The following is a 22,204-nucleotide window of genomic DNA, read 5'->3' on the forward strand; positions in this document are numbered from 1 at the left end:
GCTGTCAACATCTCAACTCATAACTTTGTCGATCCACGGTACGAATTTCTGTATATTTGTATAAACTCCTGGTAAATGTTCACGGCCACAACCAATTCCCCAAGAGACCAAGCCTATCAAAACATGCCTGCCTTCAACGGCCATCGTCAAAGGACCACCTGAGTCACCCTGGAATTTAATAAATTAATAAATAATAATTTAACTATCATGAACAAAATAATAAACAAGTATTTACTTGACAAGAATCTCTGCCGCCTTCTTTGTAACCAGCGCACAGAAAAACATCATGGATAGTTTCTCTTCTTCCGGCAGCTCTGAACCACCTCTGACACCGTTCATTAGGAATAACCTCGACATCAACTTCTTGCAAAACATTTGGAGAGGAGCTTTGACCGTGTCGCGTCCTTCCCCAGCCAGCTACAGTTGCAGTGCGTCCTGAAAGTTTCAGATTTCTAGCGGGCAAACAAACTGGAACAATGTGTTGTTTAAAAGCAACCGCTCGTGAAAGCTTCACTAAAGCTACATCATTCCGGAAGTCCGTCGGCGAATATTGAGGATGAACCTATTTTTTATAGAATTTATTGTGTTAATTATTATTATTACTATTTGTATTTTTTAATAAATATATATTTTAAATACCTCTTTTCTTTCTATGTTATATTCTTCGTGAAGCTGTTTTTCATTGCCGTCCCTCACGTCCCATTCACCTAATCTTACTTTTAGATTGTTATTTGGAGTTCTGTAATTTTTGAATTAATTATTAGTTTTTCTTATATTTTAGATTTTATTTATACGTACGTAGCAACGCAATGAGCAGCAGTGACAACCCAACGGTTATTTAATAATGCCCCTCCACATGACAATTTTTTTGCCAGAAAACCAGATTTTATTATTGCGGCCTGGAATAAAATTGTTATTTTAATATAAAATACTCTTCTAATGTCTTCAAATTTTTTAAATGTCATTTTTTTAATTCGATATAAGAATTTTTTTTTCTGTGTACTTAATGACCATAAAAACAAAAAAGACATAATTAAACGAAATAGAGGCTCAGGGTTTTTTTTTTTTTTTTAATTTTTCTGAAGATATGAAGGTTACTGCGAAATCTGGGGAGTTTTTTGCATCCAAAATTAATTCGAGTAAATCGAGATCTTATTATTCATAAAAATTTTAGAAAATTTGAATTTTTAATGTCAATTTTTCTATAAAAAAAAAAATTAAAACTATTTCTTGGAATTCTATAAAATGTGAAACTAAATCTAAATCTGAATATTGAAAAAAACGATTAAGTTCAAATTTAGAAACATTTTTAAATTAACAATCGGATAATTTGATAAAAATATACAACTTTATGATATCAATAAAAAAAAAAAGAAATTTAAAATATGAATAAAAGTGAAATAAACGGTGAAACGGACAACTTTAAAGTAAAATTCAAATTTCGAGCGTTTAAAAAACTCTCACCTGCCATGGATGACTGCCGAAGCTGGAGCTATGTCCACCCACGATCCTGTTACTTCTCGTGTAGAGCTCCCCGCAGCCTGTAAATAAATAATAAACAGTATTAAACACAACAACAAAACAATAAATAAATTTATTCCATAATGAATAAAGTGATTGGCTAATCGTGTCATTTATCAGTTCCAGCTTTCTGATATCATGCGTGTGCTGGCATCTATTTAATATTCATTCTATATATTTATTGTCAAGCATCTAGACAGTCGTTCGTAAATTAATAAGCCGAAAAATATAGATTGCACGGTGATGGAAGAGGCGAAAGATAAATAAAAAAGATAATAATATAAAGAAAGTGCTCAGTGGTGGTGAATCATATATCATATCCTTGAATAGTTTTATTTTTGCAGACGATTTTTTGATTACCACGGTACTTGGACTGATCCTGTGCATTATTCTGATAATCTTCAGTCCCTCCAATAATTGGACGAGTGTTGTAATCATCATCAGGATAAAAGTTATTTGGATAACTAGTGTCAGGATGACTGGCATAGTTAGGCCGATCGAAAGAAGACAAATCGTTGGGCCGATCTTGCTCCCAAGCCGAGTAAGTAGGCCCATAAAGTCCACTATTGTCACCGCTTTGATGAGAATTTGGTCGGTGAGGTCGCTGGGCCAGTCCGTTTCCATATATTTTCACATCGTCTTCCACATAAGGTCGTTGATTTCCCAAGATCATTGAAAACGCTAAAATTTATCGATCTCAAGTTCAATCGTTTCGATGAATCGTCATTTTCTGTTTTTATTCTTTCTCTGTCCGTAAAAATTATTATAAATTATAATTTATTTAACCTCCGGCTAACCCGACGACCAATTATTGGCAGTTCGTACGTACGGTCTTATTAGTTCGGTTAATTATTTTTTCCTACTCTATAATATGCTTATTCACTCGTTCCGGTTCACAATTTATAAGGGAACAAAGAAAGTCATGCATTGAATTGTTGTACTGAGTACTCAATAAATGTCTTGTCATTTTTTTTAATGTTTCGCATTTCATCAGATAACGTTATATCTTTTTTTTTTAATCATAATTGCTCTGTGGAAATTTTTATGGTGTTTTAAACTGTAGTTTGTTGTTTTTGTGGAAAAACACTTGGAGCATTTAATTCTTAGATGTAATTAGTTTTTTAAATTAAATACCGTTTTAATAAAATGTTATTTTTATAGTTCCACAAAATGATTTTTTAATTTTATGAAATTTTTAATGTCAATAAATTCCTACATTTTATTAAATAGAAAATTTTATTTTTTGATAATTTCCATTTATTTACACAGTAAAAAATTTTGCGTCAAAAAGTTTTGTATCAAAAATTTTGGTGTTAAATATTTAACACTTTTTTGTGTTAATTTAACACAATAACTGTTAAATTTACACATAAAAGTGTAGAATATTTATAACACAATTTTTTGACGCAATGACCCAAAATTTTTTACTGTGTATGCATAAAATGCGTTTTAAGATTCCGTTTATTGTACAAGTATAACAGCGATACTTTCATTTGTCCAATAGAGAGTGAGAAAAAAAAGTGTAAGCCCTTGTTTTAAAAAAAAATTGTCGAATGAGTTATTTGTTATCAGTCAAAAAAATTTGTTAAAAATTAAAATAAAGTAACTCAATAAAAAAATTCTTTTTTTCAAATTATTATTTACTAAATAATATCATTTTTAGGTATCTATTATAACAATAATTATTATTATAATTTTTTATTAAAATTGATACAAAAAAAAAAATTTAATGGCCTGAAAATCAAATTATTTTAAATACATAAATTAAATAGATGATCGAGAAGAAATAAACTTATTCAATCATTTAAATCTTAATAAATATGCTTCCCAAAAAGTTTTTAGTTAATTTTGTTCATGTGTTTTTATTATAAATTCAATCAGTTTTTTTCTATTTTTTTTTTCTCGTACATAAGAAACATAAAATTATCATTATTACTTTTTATGAGAACTACAAGAGTACTTATTAATTTCTGACATTATTTTGAACCCGTAATCTCCCTCTGTAAATTTTTTTAACAATATAAAACAAAACCAAAAACTCACTGGCATTTTGCAGGACTCCAGATGTAGGTCTCGAAGGCTCTTTTTCCGGGATATCGTCATCATCAACACAACAGCTCCAAATGAGACCACCGGAGCATAAATCAACAGGTCGTCCCCCACTCAACACGCAGCTGATACTTAAACCACATTCGAATTTGGCGCCTTTATATTTGCACGTTTGAGGAATCACTGTAATTTAAAAAAAAACAAAATAACAATAATAATAATAACTACCTGAATACTTGCATTTTTCCACCTAAAAGTTAAATTATCTAGTACGGAATTATCCAGTAAAAATATAAATGAATGCAAAATAGATGTAGCACGCGATAATACGGACATCCTAGTTGACTCAGTTGTCACTAAGTGTAACAGTTCCAATTGGCAACCGTCCGAAACGTATAACGTTATTCAACATTATTATTTTTCTATTATTACAACAATTATAATTTATATTTATAACAAGCATAAACAAGGCATACTTCTCCCAAGCATGTCCATGATTCCACTGTTAAGATTCGCCGCATGCCCCCGATGGTCGTCGTAACTAGTGTAATTTTTCTTCTTCTTCAAAGTCTCCACAAGTAGAATTCCTTGTTCATGGCTGCTAAGTTTTCTTCTTCTACCACGACGTCCACGCTCACTTGATTGTTCCTCAATTTTGTTGCCATCTGAATCCCTCAATTCGTCCAAAAGCTTCTCCAATTCATTCTTAGTATCATCATCTTGCCCAAAATTTTGCAGCGCTCCAATTTCGACGTCCGTAAATTCCTCCTCGATTAATTTGCTCTGCGGCTTATTTTTTAATTCTGTTAATTTCTGCACATCATTTTTTTGCGTTCTTCTAATCTCTTTCTTCTCAATTCTTCTATTTATATTATTATTACTATTGTTATTATTATTATTATTATTATTATTATTATTATTATTATTATTATGATTATTATTACCACTAAAATCATCACTACCGTCAAAATATCTATCAATATTAACCCGTTTTCTCACAACTGGAAAAAATTGATCCCTCGACAAGCTCCTTGATCTCGAATATGCAAACTGTTCTTGAGGCCTGTCACCAATTTCCGTTCCATAAACATTTCTTCCCTGAATTTCGACGATGAAGTTGAATAAAAACACGACAATAGCTGCTTTAAAAACAGCATATTTGTCATTTTGAGCAATTGATTTTCTTGCAATGAATCTCAGCAGCATCATCCACCAAAAATTTAACTCAGTGTAAGAAGAAATCAATCAATTCTCCACAAATTTGTCATCGTTTACATAAATTCTTTCCACAACCACAGCACCAAAAACAATGATGATTCAAAATAAAAATTGCCGCATTAATAAACAATTAAATCACTAATTGCCAACCAATTATCACTGTCAAGATCAGGCAGAAGTGAAAAAAAAAATTTTGTTTTTATTTAATAAAATAAAATTTTAATGCACGTGGATGTTACAAGTGCCAAGCGACGTCTGTCACGCTCGGATCGAACACTTGCCGTACTAGCAAGTCGTTTGCTTGCTTTCACCGACTTTGGCTTTCTCGTCGTGTCTTTTCAGCTATGCCACCTAATCCTTCTCATCCTACCACCAATTTCTTCATTCTTCTATTTCTATTCTTCTGCATCCTCCTTTCTTCAGTTTTACCAGAAGAATCATAGACAGCATTTTCCAAAAAAAGGCAAGACTGAAAAACTTGACGTCCTCGTATCTCACTTTTTATTCTTTCCTTTCTCTATTTCATTTATTTATTTTTCAATTACAATTGATTCCTCACGTATGATTCATTTATCTTCGCGCACGTGGAATCACTGACTAACAATCAATTTTATCGTGAATTACTGACACAGTTTTAGTTGTAAGTTATTTATTTTTATTTTCAACATTATTAATTTTTTGTGAAGGAAATGAATAAAATAAAGAATTGATAATGATAATGAATAATGATAGGCTTAAGGCTTGCGTGTCACCAAGACGTTCTAGTTGGGTGATATTAGCTGCTTCCGAAAGAAGAAACTCTTTTGTCGTAGCAAAAAAAAGGATGCTTAATCATTGCAAGCCTTTCTCTTTCGTGCCAAGTAAGTACGCATTTATTTTTCAGTCGTTGTTTTATTTGACGAGAATTCCTCGCTGTATACATTTACTGGCTTCCGTAGTTCACAATATAGCTTAGACTCTAGATCACTCTAGACCACTGGCTACTGCATACGTAAGAAGACGTCATGTCGTCTTCAGAGCATGCAAACTGCTATGAAGATTTTCAGATCGTGTGACTGATACCGACTCGGTTGGAACCAAATCAGAACTCGGAATGAGACACTTCGTGACACCTGATCATATTAACTTATAAAACGGGTTTTACTAATTTTTTATTTACTCCGTTTTTTTTTTTTTTTTTTTTTATATCAATTTATGTTTATTATCGTGGCAGTTATAAAGAGTATAAATTATGTTAATTAACAAGATCTAGTTTGGATTGAACTTGACTTTAATTAAAATTTTTAAAAAGTTTCAAATTTTATTTTGACTAGTCTTTGAAATTTTTCTAAAATATTTTTTTTTTTTGAGGTAAATTCCCGAGTCAAAATCGACGGAGTTCAGTCTACATAAACTTCAAAAAATTCGGGATTGTAAAATAGCACACCGTTAACGTTCATTTTATCGAAAAAAAAAAAAAAAAAAAAAATAATGATACTTAATGAAAAAAAATATGTGTGCAGTTCAATTAGAAAAAATATCATTACAAAATCGATTCAACGCAAAATTTTAGAGTTATGTAGAAAAAATATTTTTTTGGAATTTTTTGACAGAAATCTCTTGGAAAAATCAACTGATTTTGATCCGACACTTCATGCAATTTTTTAAATATAAAAAAATTACTTATTACCTGTGAAAAAAATTCCAAATTTATGCAAAAAAAATTTTTGTTTAAAATTTTTCGACAACGATATTTCTTGAACGAATTAACTAATTTTAATCCAGATTGCTATCAACGTTGTTTTTTAAGGTTGAGAGCTGATTATATTTTGAAATTGATCGATTCATCAGCTTGAAAATTATCTCAAAGAAAAAATTTTTTTTAATTTTACTTTTGAGATTCCTCAAAATCTATCGAGCCAAATTGATTATAATTCACATGAAATCATTGACTTTCATCGTAGGAAGTTAACAATTGAAAATTGAAATTGAATTTAGTTCTATTTGACACGCGAGCGCTTTAAGTACTTTGAGCATGATATACTGTAGTTTTTTATTCGTTGATTAGAGAGAGAAAAGGCTGTGATGAATGCTAACGGTGTGAACAAGAATATCAACCATAATTTTTATTAATTTGTGTTACAGCTTTTTCTCAAATAATTATGAGCCTATTTAAAAAAAAAATAGGACCGGGAAATTCTTTCCAAATTGAGTCTAAATAGATTTAATTAAATCCTTTTAAGTCCAATGTATGTTTGTAAAGTTCGTGTAATTTAATCAACAAGATTTAGGCTTAAGCCAGGTAAAAAAAATATATTACAAAGGAAAAAGAAATAAAACGAGCTTTTTAAAAAAATTAAGGAAAAAATGTCTACTCACTTGCGGTTTTCTCACTTTATTTAATCATTTTTTTTTAACTTAAACCAAAAAAATTGCAATACTTTTGAAATATACTTACATCCTATTTCATCAAAAAATCGCGGTCGTCCGCTTGATATTTCATTACTTGAATGCTCATCATAATATCCAGCATCTAAAACCAGTAGTCATTATTAACATTAACATTAAAATTTTCCAAAAAAAAAAAAAAATAAAATAAAGTAAAATAATAAACTTACTAAACGATAAATATTTATCATTTCTCCGAGAGCCAGAATCCGCAAAACCAGACGGTAAATTATTTAAATAAATACCAATCATGAAAAAAAATACAGCATTCATAGCTGAATAATTTTGATGAGAATTTCAGCTATTTAATTAATTAAATTAATTAAAAATAGGTACTTTTCATTTTTCTCTCCATATTAATCTCCGCTGCATCACTTTCAGCCAAATATGACAGTCGAGTCTTTTATTTTCTAAATCACAGCAGTAACGAAGCAATGGTGAGCATGTTTGATGTTTGTAATGAATCCAATATCAAATCTAGATATTGAACATCAGGAGTCAGTATCCGCATCAAGGAAGTTTGAGTCGTTAAGCCAACGTATTGGTGTATCTATTGTGCAGTCCGGAGCTGGGTATGAGCAAAAGTGGGACACGAAAGCAGGCCACTGAAACAAGTGGAACGGCTTTTAATACAAACTCTTTACTTGTGTATAATACGTTAGTTATAGTTGAAGTTATCGTTGTAGTTGTAGTTGGTCTCATGCTCCTCAGCAAAACTTTTATTAAACCTATCCTATGTATATTACGTTCTTTGTATATAATATTTTTTTATCTCTTTTCTTCACTTCATCATTCTCATCATCATCATTTAGATACCGGTTACTTATTCACCTAATGTAGATTTTATAAATTTGAATTACACACTAAAGTACTCGAAAATAAAATACATTTTACATAAACATATATAGTGAACCACTTCATCAACATAACACGCTACAATACATCGGTGGACACGTTCGAGTCATTAGTGAAAGTTCCCTCAGTAAAGTTGTGACTTTCAACTTTGCCCGTTAATAATCGTCTAACAGAAAACTTTTTCGACAATATTCATTATCATAATTGTATACAATAACTGTTTTTTTTTTTTTTTAGACAATAAAATTTTATTTTTACAAACAAATCTATCGTTTTTTTGATAAAAACAAAAAATTTGTTGAAGTAGAAGATAATGAGGTCAATATAATTTATGTAGACTCCAGTTTATCATCTTTTGATACAAATTGTCTGTAAATAAACGATTGAATGTGAGAGTTGGAGAAAAGTAAGTTAAAATACCGGATGGCTTAAGATATTTACAAGATGATATGGTAGAAAGGATGTTTGTGTATAAAGCTATTTTTCAATCTTGATTCGCTAAAACTTCGCTTATTTATGAGAATAATAAGGAAGAAAGGAGGCCTTAACATTGTAAGTTCCAAGGGCACTTTCGCCAGGTCAATATCAAGTCTCAACAACCAAAACGCAAACGGCTTTGCAGTAAATTAACAATAATTAATATTTTAAAGAGTTTTTAGATTGAAACAGTCAAAAGTGAAGATTTTCATAATTAAAATTGTCATTATTGAATTAATGTAATTTTTTTTCACTTTTTAATATAATTCCTGATAAAAAAAATAAAAATTTGTGTTTAAATTAATAAAAGATTAATTTCTAAAGTTGATTCAGAATTTTCTTTTTATTAATTTTAAATTTTAACAATTGAAAAATTAACGAGAAAAATTCAATTACTAGACAGGGAATAAAATTTTTTGATTTAAGAAAACATTTATAAAGACAATAATTATTTTGGAGCAAGAAGAAATTTTTTTGGCTTAAAAAAATTTAACTTCGTTCAAAAAATTTTAACTTCATTCAAAAAATTTTCAGTTTTCCTTAAGATTTTCTTGATTTAAGAAAATTTACGCTTGACTCAAGACTTTTCTTCTTTCTGTATAAAAAAAAAACTATTTAAAATAATTTTTTATTAGCTCAATTACTTTCTTTTAGTCCTTCAAAAGTTACTTTTAATTAAATAAGTACTAAAAATTTTTTAAGTTCTCAATTCTTTTCAATTTAAGAACCATAAATAAAATGGATAAATGTATTTATTATTAATAAATCGTAGTTATTCTTTAGAGACTTATTTTACGTGATCATTAAATTAATTAATGATCCTAAATTGATTTTTGAAAATAACCATTGTTATCTTAAAATTTTTTTAAGTGCATGTAAAATATAAATTTGATTAATTTAAAAAAATGTCTATTTTTCAAAAAGCTTTATTTTGGTGAATAATTTATTTTATTTTTGGTGAATAATAATTTTTTAATAAATTTTTCCGCGTAAACTTACTACTTTTTAATTACTCGATTCATCGCGTTTAAAACGTAAATTCTCATCCATTAAATTAACACGATTTAATTGCATAATTCCGTAAATATAATTTTCTTAATTAAAAAATTTTTTCAAGTCATTCTACCGAAATTAGGCAACAAATTTCACACCTTTTTGGTTTAATAAAATCTATATATTTTTTTACATTAGAGACACGATGTTATTATGCATACTTATATTATATTAATCGGCACGTTTATGAATAACTAATATCAGCACTTAGCATCAACATTGCACATGCATTAGAGACGATAGATTGTCTATACTTAATTTAAAAGGTAATGTTTGTCGTCCATTCATTGCTCGTTCGCTTAAACGAAAGCACAATTTAACTTTTACTTTATCGCTACAAAACAAAGCCAGGTGAAAACCGTTCTCTCATAATAAGAAACCATGAAATTGAAATCATGGAATTTTATTCCATAAAAATGCGATGACAGTTTAGATTATTACTATTATTTTTTGAACTACTTTAACAAATATAAAAAAAAATAAAATCTTTATAATTGTGAGAAGAAATTTTAACTTCTAAGGCCGTTATTAAATTCGTCTAATTTTTGGAGCCTTCAAATAGAATATGAACTAACAGTATGTGGGAAAATGATTAAAAAAAATGACTTACCTTTTTTTTCTGTACTTAAATTTAATAAAATTAGTCACTTTTAATAGTAAAATTACAGTTAGATTTTAATTGCCGATTATGATTAATGGAAAGACTTAAAATTTGGGATTACAGGGAGTTACATTACAGTTAAGGATTAGGACAGCACGAGATACCGCTGACTACTGATGAGGAACCGAAAGATCGTCATTCAACGCACTCCCTTTACTTTACTCTCTCATTGATGGAGATCAGCCTCCTTTTCTTCACCACACAACTCTCTAAAGTCATGGACCCAGTCAAGTTTAACTACATTTAATACAAATAATAATCATAAATATACTATACAAAAAGATAGTTACTGTTCAGTGAAATCTTTTCTCCCGTAAGTTTCAGTTTGTCTCAATCCACTTTCATTTTTTTCCCTTACTCTTTCGTTTCTTGATATTACTTTTAACCAAATATAATATAATATATGCATAACTATTCGGTACTCCAGTACGATTACATTAATTTATGATTGAGCCAGGATAATTGCCACTGATCCACCCACTCGCTGATATGAAAAGTAAAAATATAAATTTTCAAATGGACTTTAAAAATTGTGTTGTAATAAAAGTAATATTTTTGCGTGGAACTTGTCGGAATATTTATTTACGGTGATATTTTATTTTACGGCTGTAAGGCGGAATCAAATGTTTGGAGAAATTTTTATTATAGGTCATTTTTTAAAGCAGTATATTCCTTATTCTCAATATTTGCTTATTGTTTTCTAATGACAGCTGCAATAAATAATATGGAAGAGAAAAACGTTAAGTAGCAATAGCAATTTGTTTAATGATAATTCACGGTCAGTTAAATTACACGTTTTTTATTCTAATGACATATATTTGCGCTGTGATTACTGTTTTTATATCATTCAAATTACTGTCTAGCAGATATATTGTAGATTATACACCCATGTAAAAAAAATTGTTTTAAAATTATTGTTTATGGTTAAAAATTTTGAATATAAAATTTAGTTATATTTTTTTATTGTAAATTTATTTTTTTTTAATTAATAAAAAAATTTTACAACAATATGAATATATAAAAAATGAATAAAAAATTAAAAAAACTAAAAATAATAAATGTAGTAAAATGACATTAATTAAAGCATTTAATAAAAGCACGATTGCACTCATCACGTTGAGATACTAAAAGTGCAGATGGCACATCATCTTTGAGAATGATCAAAGCCATGCCATTTAAGTTTATAGTATAATATGGAGCTTCTTGTATAGTCTGCGGGGGTGGATATGCACTGCGCGATTTTTCGTCCAGAAGCACACCGCTAGAGTATCCCATCGTTGTGCATATTATTGCAGCTTGTTGGTCAGAATTGATTGGATGAGGGAAGCATTCGTCAAACCAGACTCCAAGTTTGCGTTTTAACACCCTTCCTGCGGCAAGTCTGTCAATTTACAATAAAAAATTAATTAATTAAAATGATGAGTATAAAAATATTCTATTTGAAATTTTGTAAATATCAATACTTGACAAATTAACAAGAAAATTCGAAAATACTTACGAGTCATCAGCCCTTTGTATCATTCTGCACAAAGACTCGTCTTCTCCGTGAAGACAATCTTTATGTCCGTCACACACAAAGTCATAAGGGATACACTGCTTCTCGCCATTGGTCATAGTACTGAAAATCATCGAAAAATGATACTTTTTTATTTAAGTTTTTTTCATTGATTAAATTCAGTTTTTTGTTAATTACAAACCTATCAGAACATTCGTAATGGTCATTTGAACAGCCACAATACTCTTGAGCTTCATCAAATTTGTCGAAACAATCTCGAACCTTATTGCATAGACGATGTGGTGATGTCAGACGAAGATAGTCTCTGCACCTGCAGCCCAATGGTTCATCACTGCCGTCTCCGCAATCGGCGTAGCCATCGCAAAATAAATCTTTTGATATGCAGTCACCATTTTCGCATTTTAACTGGCGGCTAGAGCATCCTAAAAAATTAAAAATCATTAATTAACATTACATTATTTATCAACAAAATTAAATGTAATTTAAAAAATCATAAAAAATTAAAAGCTTATGACTAGCTATACCACACAAAGGATTATCAGGTTCATCTTCTACTAATTTATTACAGTGGTCTTTTTTCCGGAGGCAGTTGTCTTCATTTTCATCGGATCCATCTCGACAATCTTGGATACCGTCACAAATTTTTTCAAATGGTAGGCATTTACCTTCAGTACATTTCATACCATCAGCATCGCACTGCGCATTTGGAAGTTTGAAATAATTTTGATCTACAATAGATTTTTTCCATAAAATAATACCAAAGTTACTAAAGTTTTACTGTCATGAGGAATATTAACTGATTACTGTCTTACCTATGACTGTCGTTAAATGAGGAATCATTTCTTCGATCCCAGTTAATGCTTGAGGATCCTCAAACTCACAAAGAATGTCTCTTTCATGAAAAACGGCTGCTGGATACCACCCACGAGAATTGTGACATGATACAAATCCGCTCCATTTTCCCATGGTACCATTTTTCTAATTTGAATAATTTTTCTAATATAAGTATTGAATTTTTGACATCGAAATTTTTTTTTTAAACTGAATTAAATATTAAAATTTTTTTAATATTTTAAAATATATTCTTACAGGGCACTCATTTTTCGACACGTCTCTAAAACATCTTTTGCATGACGGACAATCTTCAACAACTCCATCAAATCCTACAAACTGCTTCTCCAACTTCTTATTTACACCTGTAGCTTGGCAGTGCTCTCCTTCTGTAGCAGCTAATGGTCTGCAAAAAAAATCACAAATAATAAGTCATCGTTTAAAAAATTAAAAAATTTTTTTTACCGAAAAAAACCCATGCAACTCCTAAAATAAAAAGAAAAACGTTTACCTATTATTAATAAATATTGGTTTGATATAACGAGTTACAGGCAACTTATCAAAATGCAATAAACTGGTGTGAAATTGGTCAAGGTTCTCGATGTGATTCACCATCCTGGTTTGCTGATGAGGACCGTCTACATACTGATGAGGAATTGATAATCCTGCTATAACGGCAGTGATATTTTTGTCGAGGCTATATCAGTGAAAATTTTAGTATCAATTTTCTAGAGTTCAAATTGATGCATTCAAAAATGTTTTACTTACTTGATATCATTTGTACAGTGTGTAGAAGTCATAGCCCATTCGGTGTTTAATAACAATGCCGGGCAATGGTATTTACCGTCCACGAAAATAGCCGGTTCCCATGGTAATAAATATGATTCGTTATTTGGCAGCTTGCTTTCGTATAAATATTCTTCTACTGGTTCTTTAAAATTCATTTTGCAATCTACGTAAAGACCATGACACATCATAGCATCTGAATCTTCTTCTGGAATCTTTTTGATAATTTCTTCGGGGTCGAAAGTTAGAGAACTGTTTTCTGAATTTTGACGAACTTTCAATTTTTTCTGGTAAATAGGGTGGAAACTAGCTGATTCATGTTTGCTAGTAAAAACGAAGAAGAAATATTAAATATTTTTGAAAATAATTGGTAAATAATTATAAACATTTTAATTTTCATTTTTTTTAACTAAATTTCTATTTGATTTTATTGATATCTATTTTTTTTTAAAAAATTAACAATTTAAGAAAAAAAATTTGATTGTCACAATTTTAACAAATTAAAAAAAAAATTTATAAATTTTTTAGAAAATTATCATATTCAACTTTTTTTTTAATCGTTTTTTTTTTTTTTTTTTATAATGATAAAATAGAAATTTTATCTAAAAACATGAAATCCAAAATTTTTTCCAACTTCTGAAGGAAAAAAAGCTATTTAATTTTAGAGTGACTAATTAACTTACTAAAAACCAACGGCACCGCAAAAATCATCGGCTGTCTTTCCTAAATTTGTTCTGTCGTTAAAACACAAAATGCTCCAAATATTTTCCCTGTTAATCGATACAATTCCATTTTTCTTCAATACTGTTGAACCTTCTACATCTAATTCGACGTGGTCTCCGTCTGTTAATGCATCTAAAACATTAAATATTAATCACAAATAACTTTTATTATTATCAAGTACAATACAACAGTTCAATAATCATAATAAAAAATTAAATACATGTCAAATTAAATATAATTCGAAATAAAGTTTTAATAATTTTATAAATTTTTGTATGATAATTTTTATATTTTTTCCCTAAAACCTTTAATAATTTTTTTAATAAATATAATTAATATAATTAATTATCCCGATTTAAGTTTTCGATAAACATCTAGAAAAATTGTAATATTACTCATCCTATTTTTTTTTAGAAATAAATGTTCAATATTAAATTATTTATCTGTTATTATTTTCATTCACGCCTAAAATAAATTTTAATTCAATGATATCACTTACAACAATCCTTTTCATCATCATATAACGGACAGTCTTTTCTTATATCGCACTTCTTCTCCGCAGGAATTAAAACACCACTTCGAGGACAGAGATAAGTGTCCTGATCAGTATTCCTATTATCTAAAAATAATATAAAAAAAAGTGTCTTAAATTATCTAAAAAATTTAACAAAAAAAAATGAAATGTCTGTATTACTGCAAGAGAGTTCGTCGCTTTTATCCGCACAGTCGATACGCCCGTCACAAATTGCCAGAGGGTGTTTGATGGCCAAAATATCAATACACCTACAATTGAGTTCATCTGTTCCGTCTTCGCAGTCGATTTTTTTATCGCACCTCAGAGGCTTCGAGATGACTTGAGTAATACTGAAAAATAAAACCCAAAATTTATTTTTGAGCTTATTTATCTAGCTAAAAATCTTATTTCTTGAATTTTTCCAAACTTAGAAACTTACTTTGAGCAAATAAAATCATTGGTGGTTTCTATCAGTTTCCACGTGTCATTAAAAGCTTTAGTTAGTGTGTCATTTTTATGTGCTCTAGCGTCAATCTCTGGGATATCACTGTCATAATCATATCTGCTGCTACTGCTTTCTGATATCTCATTTACTGTGTCATCCGTGACATTTTCTTCATTTTTCAAATTTGTATTGAGGCCTGTCTTATTCAGGTCATTGAAGCTGTTTTCATCTGGATAAATCGAAGTCTCGGTCCCATAAAAATTTTCATTAACTGGCTTTTCAGCTGCCTTTGGACTGTTAAAATTTTTGACAGCTACTTCCTCGACAACTTCACCTGGAGCAGCTTCATCGCTCTTGTTGATAAATGCTTCGGTTGTCTGCTCGACACTTTTATAAAAGTAATAACAATTTGTTTCATCCTCAGCATTCAAGCAGTCAACTTTCTTGTCACACCGTCGGTTTAATGGCAAACATTTTCCCATTTTTTCGAGGCATTTGAATCCAGGACAATCGGCCAAAGGTTTAGGTCCGAATGGTTCATGATCGGAATCTGGAATATTTAATTTAAATATTCAATAAAAAAGCAGCATTATTCTTTTAAATTTATGAATTAAATTTAAAGTAAGGCTTACTCATGGTTCGGTTAATCCAAGGTAAATAATAGCTCACACGCGTGTAAGCTCCAGTTTTGTTAGGACGTGCACAACCTTCTCCATGGCTAACAATTCCAGCAATGTACCATCTATTAGAACTATCTATAGGTACCCGGCACATTAACGGACCCCCGCTGTCTCCTTGACACGCGTCTCTCCCTCCTTCGCTCCAACCAGCGCAGATAATTCCATTGCTTCGGTCGAATTTTTCATTGCATCTAGCTGCAATGGGTACTTGTACTTCTCGTAAATAATCCGCTGCAAGTTAAATTGGGCCAATTATTGAACCAATCATCAATTTATTTGTATTTTAGATTAATTAATTAATTAATTAATTTTCTTACGATCAGGCCCGTTTTCAGATGTAGCACCCCATCCGACGGTTGTGCAGGTTTCATTAACACGTGGACTTCCCCACACACTTGTAGGAAGACAAGTTGCGCGGATCCATCGATTTAATCTTAATGGTTCGTTTAATTTAATTAGCGCCAAGTCATTTCTCATTATACGGCCGTCGTACTCAGGATGCGGGATCACAACTTGGGCTTGACGGATTTGAGCCATTGGAGAAAATGAAAAACGTCTTGATAGGCCAGCAAATATTTGGTAATAATGATCACTGTACCTTAAAAAAAAAAAAAACAAGTTAGTATACAGAAAAAAAAATTAACTTGAACCAAGAGAAAAATTCTTGAACCAAGAAAATAATTTTGAAAAGTTTTATTGTCTTGAATAAAAACGAAAAATTCTTGAATCAAGTAAAATTTACTTAAGAAGGATAATAGCCACTGTGAAATTTCAAAAAAAATTTTTTTTTTTATTAAATTAAAGTTTATACATTCAAAAATATATATCTAGAGTTTTGTATAAAAATTCCGAATATTTTTCGAGTTATAGATTGTGAAAAATCAAATTCTACTTGCAAGTAAAATTTACTTGAACCAAAAAAAATTTTCTTAACTTAAGAGTTTTTCTACTCGAATGAAAATAATGAAATTTTTCAAAATTATTTACTTGATTCAAGTTAATTTTTTTTTTTGTGTAATTTTGAATTTGTATAGTTCTTAAATTTTGAATATTAATTTTCATTGATTTTATTTTATTAATAAATTAATACTTCTCTGTGCAATGAGCGGCCGTCAATATCCAGAGTTCATTAATAATTGATCCTCCACAATGAAAATAGCCGTCTCGATAAATGGCAACTAAAAACGGCCAGGCATGTGGCTGACTAGCACGGCCTCCAACTACTCGACCGTCACCAGAAATTTTTTCAAAATTATTCAGATCTTCAAAAATTTCAGTAGTTAATGGCACAGCAGATTCAGTTGTAGCATCCCCCGTATTAGGAGAAGCTACCATAAAATCTTCATAAGGTGAAAATTCGTCGTATAGACCAGCAACCACTGACCCGCAAGGAATCGACGGGCATTTAACAAAAACTGCTTGGTCGTTACACTCGGGCATCAGTTCAATATTTCCGGACTCTGCCATGGAAATGTAAGGGCCAAGTCTGGACTCGCGTAGTACTGTCTCCATTTTGATCGTCGGGTTGCCTGTCAGTGATCCTATTTCACTTCGACAAGCCTTGTCAGCCCAAGCCTCGGTCAATGTACAAGCTGGGTACCATTTTCCAAACCAGTTCTTGAAGAGATATCCGGACGAGTGGCCAATTGTTGATATCTATTAATTAATTATGATTAAAAAAAAATGATACGCCCTTTTGGGTTTAAAATTTTTTTGTCTTAGAGCCAAAAGATCGTATACAAAAAAAAATTTTTTTATCCGTCTTTTTGGCATTAGTAACGCGACTTAATAGATAAATCCTTACATCATCATTATCGATGTATGATTCAGTTAAAATGTGACAGTCTTTCTCATCTCTTCCATTGCGGCATTGTTCCACGCCATCACATCGTTGAGATAAAGGAACACAGTTTCCTTGGACATTTCTTTTAGTCCAGTCCAAGCAGCTAAATGAATCGTTACCGCATCCTATAAAAAATAAGACAATAAAAAAATCTAGCAAACAGATTTATTTCTAACAATATGCAGTTATTTTTCTTGAAATATTTATTATTTTTTTTTTTTATTTTACGTACGATTGACTGCAATATTAAAAAATTACCATAACATCCAAGTTCGTCTTCACCCCGAGGACAATCGAAAAAACCATCACAAAGTTTATTGGGAGCAATCCTGTCTTTGCACGTACAATGGATCTCATCGCTAGAGTCTTCGCAATCAACAATTCCGTCGCACCAATTTTTTTTGAGAATACATTTACTTACACCAAAACATTTGACGTTGTTCTCCGGGCATTCCAAGGTCCCTAAAGATAAAAAATATTTTACCATAAGTAATAAAAGTAAAATTAATTACTTTTCCATCAAATCTATCTCGATCTTTCTAAGTACTGTGAAAGAAAAATTTCCGAGACAATTAATTATAAAATTTAATTAAATTAAAAAAATAACAATCACCTAGATTTTTTGACTCGATTCTTGGATCAGTTTCTTTGCTCTCCTGCTTACCAGAATCACGATGACTATATATTTCTTGAAAATCATTTGTTGGAATATGAGCGGGAAAATGAGAACATAGGATAGGTTGATTAACTGAACCGCGACCTTCAAGATTTCCTCCGGGTCCACTAGGCCCAAAAAATCGTGGATTAAGCCAAGAAATTTCTGATGGAATAAACGGGTTGTAACTTCCGAAAGTTTGACCGAAATTATCTGGATTCTTAGGAAAAATAGAAGAAGACGACGGGAGAGACTTGTCAGCTGATTCAGGAGCCTGTACTTGTTGCCCTGAGCCTTGATTGAAGAAACATGCTAAAGGCCAATAACACATGAAAGGTGACACAGAGTTGTTGTCTGTCGCCGACTTTGATGATGAGCTAGTCGATTCGTGCGATTGCGTTCCTTGGTTGGTCTCTCCTTTCAATGAAGAAAGCTGCAATGTCTTCAAAACCGAAGGATCTTCAGTAACTCCCACTCCTTCCCTATAATTTTGCTTAAAAACGTTCTTGTTCTTAGTATCACGTGTCGTCATTCTGTCCCTCACTTTCAAGCCTGAACCGATTTCTTCTCTGGACTTTCCAAATGGTCGAGCATCAATTGGGATTGCGAATCTGGTCGGCTCTGCGTTAACAGTTGAAAATGTAACTGGTTTTTCCGTGCTGGTAATTGATGCATTTGATGATATTGTCATTTGAATATCACTTTGGCTTGACGATTTATTTTTTTGAGAAAAATTTACGGATGAATTATTTTTGTCATTGTTAAAATTGATGTTAAGATTGTAGGTAAAATTTCGATCATTAGCAGGTCTAGGAACGTCATGAATATTTTGAGTACTAGTATTTTGAATTGGATAATTAGGATTATTATTATTATTATAATAATAAGGAATATTGTAAGGAATCGGATTGTTATTAAGACTTGGGATGTAAACATTCGGTTGATTATTGGAATACATATTTTTTAAATTTAAAGTATTCGGACTGCCATAAACTTGTGAAGTGGTGTAAGGATTTTTATAATTATTATTGTTGACAACAGGATTATTTTTAGGGTTTGGGTTACTGTAGTAAGCTGGCAAATAATAATAATAATTATAATTATTAGGAATCAAATTTTCGGGAGCGGTCAAGTCAGCGGGATACAAACTTATTGGGTATGGGATCATGTTTTCCCGCTCATACTGAGAACACTGGATACACGTCAGCAAACCTCTCGTGTTTGCATCAAGAGGCTGGATTCGCCAGATCACATTCTGGATGTTTGCTAAAGCGATTTCGGCTGCTTTCAAATTAGAGTTGATAAAATTTATCATGTAAAAACATTCTTCACGAAGTCGGGAACAATCCGTTAAGGCATTTCCTCTGAAAACTTGACGTTTTTCATTTCTTTTTCCTTTGACAACGTTTTGCTTCTGTTGAGTTGAGCCTCTGCTTGCATCTCGTTTAAATCGGCTGATTAAATAGGAATTAATGTCAATGTTTTGATCGGTATCGTACGAATCCGAGTAGTTATTTTCATAGTCGAATATGGAGATCGGGCGTTGAAAATACAGCCGGGTTTTTTCCTGTAGCTCTTTCAGAACATCGCTAATTTTTTTAAGTTCGTCCAATTCACGCTGATCTCTTCTTATATCTATAAGATTTGTGAATAAATTGAAGGAATTTTTAAAATTAATTTTTTTAATAATTGTGTAGAAATCTAGATCAAATTATTTCTGGCCATTAAATCGTGATTGAATTTTTTTCATGTACTCATTTATTTAAATTTATTAAAAAATGGAATAAATTAAAAAAAAAAAAAAAAGGTAAATATTTATAAGTGGGGTCAACAATTTTCATTTTCATTTTTTTGAATTAAATTTCTATTTGATTTTATTGATATATTTTTTTTTTTTTTGGAAAAATACATAAAAAACTAAACAATTAAAAAAAAAAAAAAATTGACTATTACAATTTTAAAAATTTTCAAAAAAATTTATTAATTTTTTAGAAAATTGTGATATTCAACTTTTTTTTTTAATTGTTCGTTTTTTTATGTATTTTTCAAAAAAAAAAAATCATAAATGAGCCGTAAAAACGAGCAAGATAAAAAAAAATTTGGAAATGTTAATTTTTCACCTAGTTATGTCCCAAAATGGGGTTGACCCCACTTGTAAATAATTACCGAAAAAAATTTAATCTTATTCTTTCGTCTTAAAAAAAAAAAAAAGTTGTAAAAATCACTAAAATTAATGAACTTGAAATTTAAAAAAATTTTTTTCTAGTTTTCGGAATTTACATGGGAAGTAAGAAAAAATAATACCAAAAATTGCTACACTTATTTGGATGAATTATATTGATGTCTTTCTGTAAGTATTTAATTTTTTTTCAACGTTCTAAGGTTCAAAATTATTCGATCGCTTATAACTAAAACACCCACTTCTAAACAATTATCATTTAATTTATTATTTTCTTACCTTTGTAAGAATCATATAGCGAGTAACCAGATAGTATTAAAAATAATACTATGAATACGATAAAGAGAATTGAAAAAAAAGATAGCTTCCAAATTTTGAAGTTTATTCTATTTTTTAACTTTGGATCGATCATAAAATCAGATTCCTCTGATTTTATGTTCTTTGATCCTTCCATTGTATCCTTTTCTTCTTTTGCGAATTATTTTTTCACTAATTACACTTCCTGTTAAAATTCCAAACTTTAAAAATGTTATCGATTAACTTTTAACTTGTCGAATTTGTTTATAAAAATCCTTACTCTAATTTTTATATATAAATACTTTATTCAACTAACTATTCATGCGAAAATGAATGAAATTTATAAATAAACTCAAGATTAACGTTTACATTAATGCATTTTTCTATTAATAATTAATTTTGTTAAACAGTAAGAAAAAAAAAGTCTGTCTTAAAAGCTGCTATCACGATTGAGTGTCGCGTAATAATGATATAGAGATATTAGCGAATTTTCTTGCCCTGGCATAAGTCAATGACAAATTGAGGAAGTGTCAGCAAATTACGGAAGAGTTGGGTAAAAATTATTTTTACCTTTTGATATTTTACACTTATGTCTTCAGGTCAATGATATCCGTCGACACGTACATATTTTATAAAGGATGAAGACGGAAAAATACTCGAATTTCACATTTATTGCTCATTCAAGCTGATTCGTCCACTTTTATAAATCACATTTAATTTTATATTTATTTAACATTAGAAATTAAATTTTAAGATCTCTTTCATACGTGTGGTTAATAAAATAATTTTTTTAAAGTATCAAATTAAGTTACTCAACATTTTCAATTCATTATTTTATAATTTCTATAAAAACAAATAAAACATAAATCTTTCTTATTTATTTATTTAAAAAATAACTTTTTAAATAAGTAACGAAAGTAGAACTACGAAAATTTTTAATTAGCTTAGTTATAAATAATTTACATCACAAAAATCAGATTACAATAAATTATTCACAAATCAACTAAAAAGTGTAAGCTTGAATGGAATTTTTTTAATAGTATAAATCTGATATTGTTTTGCGTAAAAAACACACAAGCAAAACTATAAAAATTGTCGAATAATACTTAATTCAAACCCGAGATTTAAAGAATGCATTTTGCTTAAATCGTAATATTTTTCTACCGAGTCAACAACCTTAACTTCAATTTGATTCATTAAACATAATATGCGTTATCATTAAAATTTTTATATCACTATTGAAATTTTTTTTTTAGATTTTAAAAATTTTCTACAGTTTCGACGTAATTTATAAACTTTTTTTAGCTCAGTTACGTAAATATAATTTAATCCTCTAAAAACGATAAAAGATTTAAAATTTTTCTTAATTGTAAAATATATTTTATTTTATTATCAGTTTCTATAATTTTGAATTTCCTGAATTAAATAACCATAAAAAAATAAATAAATAAAATATTATTAAATAATATTATGT

At 29.8% G+C, this 22,204-nt stretch overlaps 2 protein-coding genes across 2 annotated transcripts; both read right to left on the reverse strand.

Moving 5' to 3' along the window:
* Nucleotides 1–4: 4 nt before the first annotated feature.
* On the reverse strand, nt 5–4,930 carry LOC141531219 (plasma kallikrein-like). The gene is made up of 7 exons (XM_074248878.1): nt 4,047–4,930; nt 3,565–3,753; nt 1,465–1,541; nt 799–899; nt 640–739; nt 236–562; nt 5–168 (listed from the first exon to the last, which is right to left on the reverse strand). The coding sequence occupies exons 1-7, from the start codon at nt 4,777–4,779 to the stop codon at nt 13–15; spliced, it is 1,683 nt and encodes a 560-aa protein (XP_074104979.1). The 5' UTR covers nt 4,780–4,930; the 3' UTR covers nt 5–12.
* Nucleotides 4,931–11,139: 6,209 nt separating this feature from the next.
* LOC141531093 (serine protease ndl-like) lies at nt 11,140–21,115 on the reverse strand. Its single transcript, XM_074248638.1, has 19 exons — nt 20,713–21,115; nt 18,213–19,889; nt 17,858–18,061; nt 17,561–17,724; nt 16,847–17,412; nt 16,074–16,354; nt 15,709–15,987; nt 15,071–15,626; nt 14,812–14,981; nt 14,617–14,736; nt 14,078–14,249; nt 13,377–13,718; nt 13,120–13,305; nt 12,867–13,014; nt 12,590–12,755; nt 12,302–12,505; nt 11,959–12,199; nt 11,760–11,879; nt 11,140–11,642 (listed from the first exon to the last, which is right to left on the reverse strand). The coding sequence occupies exons 1-19, from the start codon at nt 20,885–20,887 to the stop codon at nt 11,336–11,338; spliced, it is 6,078 nt and encodes a 2,025-aa protein (XP_074104739.1). The 5' UTR covers nt 20,888–21,115; the 3' UTR covers nt 11,140–11,335.
* Between the last annotated feature and the right edge of the window lie 1,089 nt (nt 21,116–22,204).

This window comes from Cotesia typhae, unplaced genomic scaffold (genome assembly GCF_013202065.1).
Source record: "Cotesia typhae breed Kobodo isofemale line unplaced genomic scaffold, CoteBio_Ctyphae contig_11, whole genome shotgun sequence".
In the NCBI taxonomy this organism is placed as follows: Eukaryota; Metazoa; Arthropoda; class Insecta; order Hymenoptera; family Braconidae; genus Cotesia; species Cotesia typhae.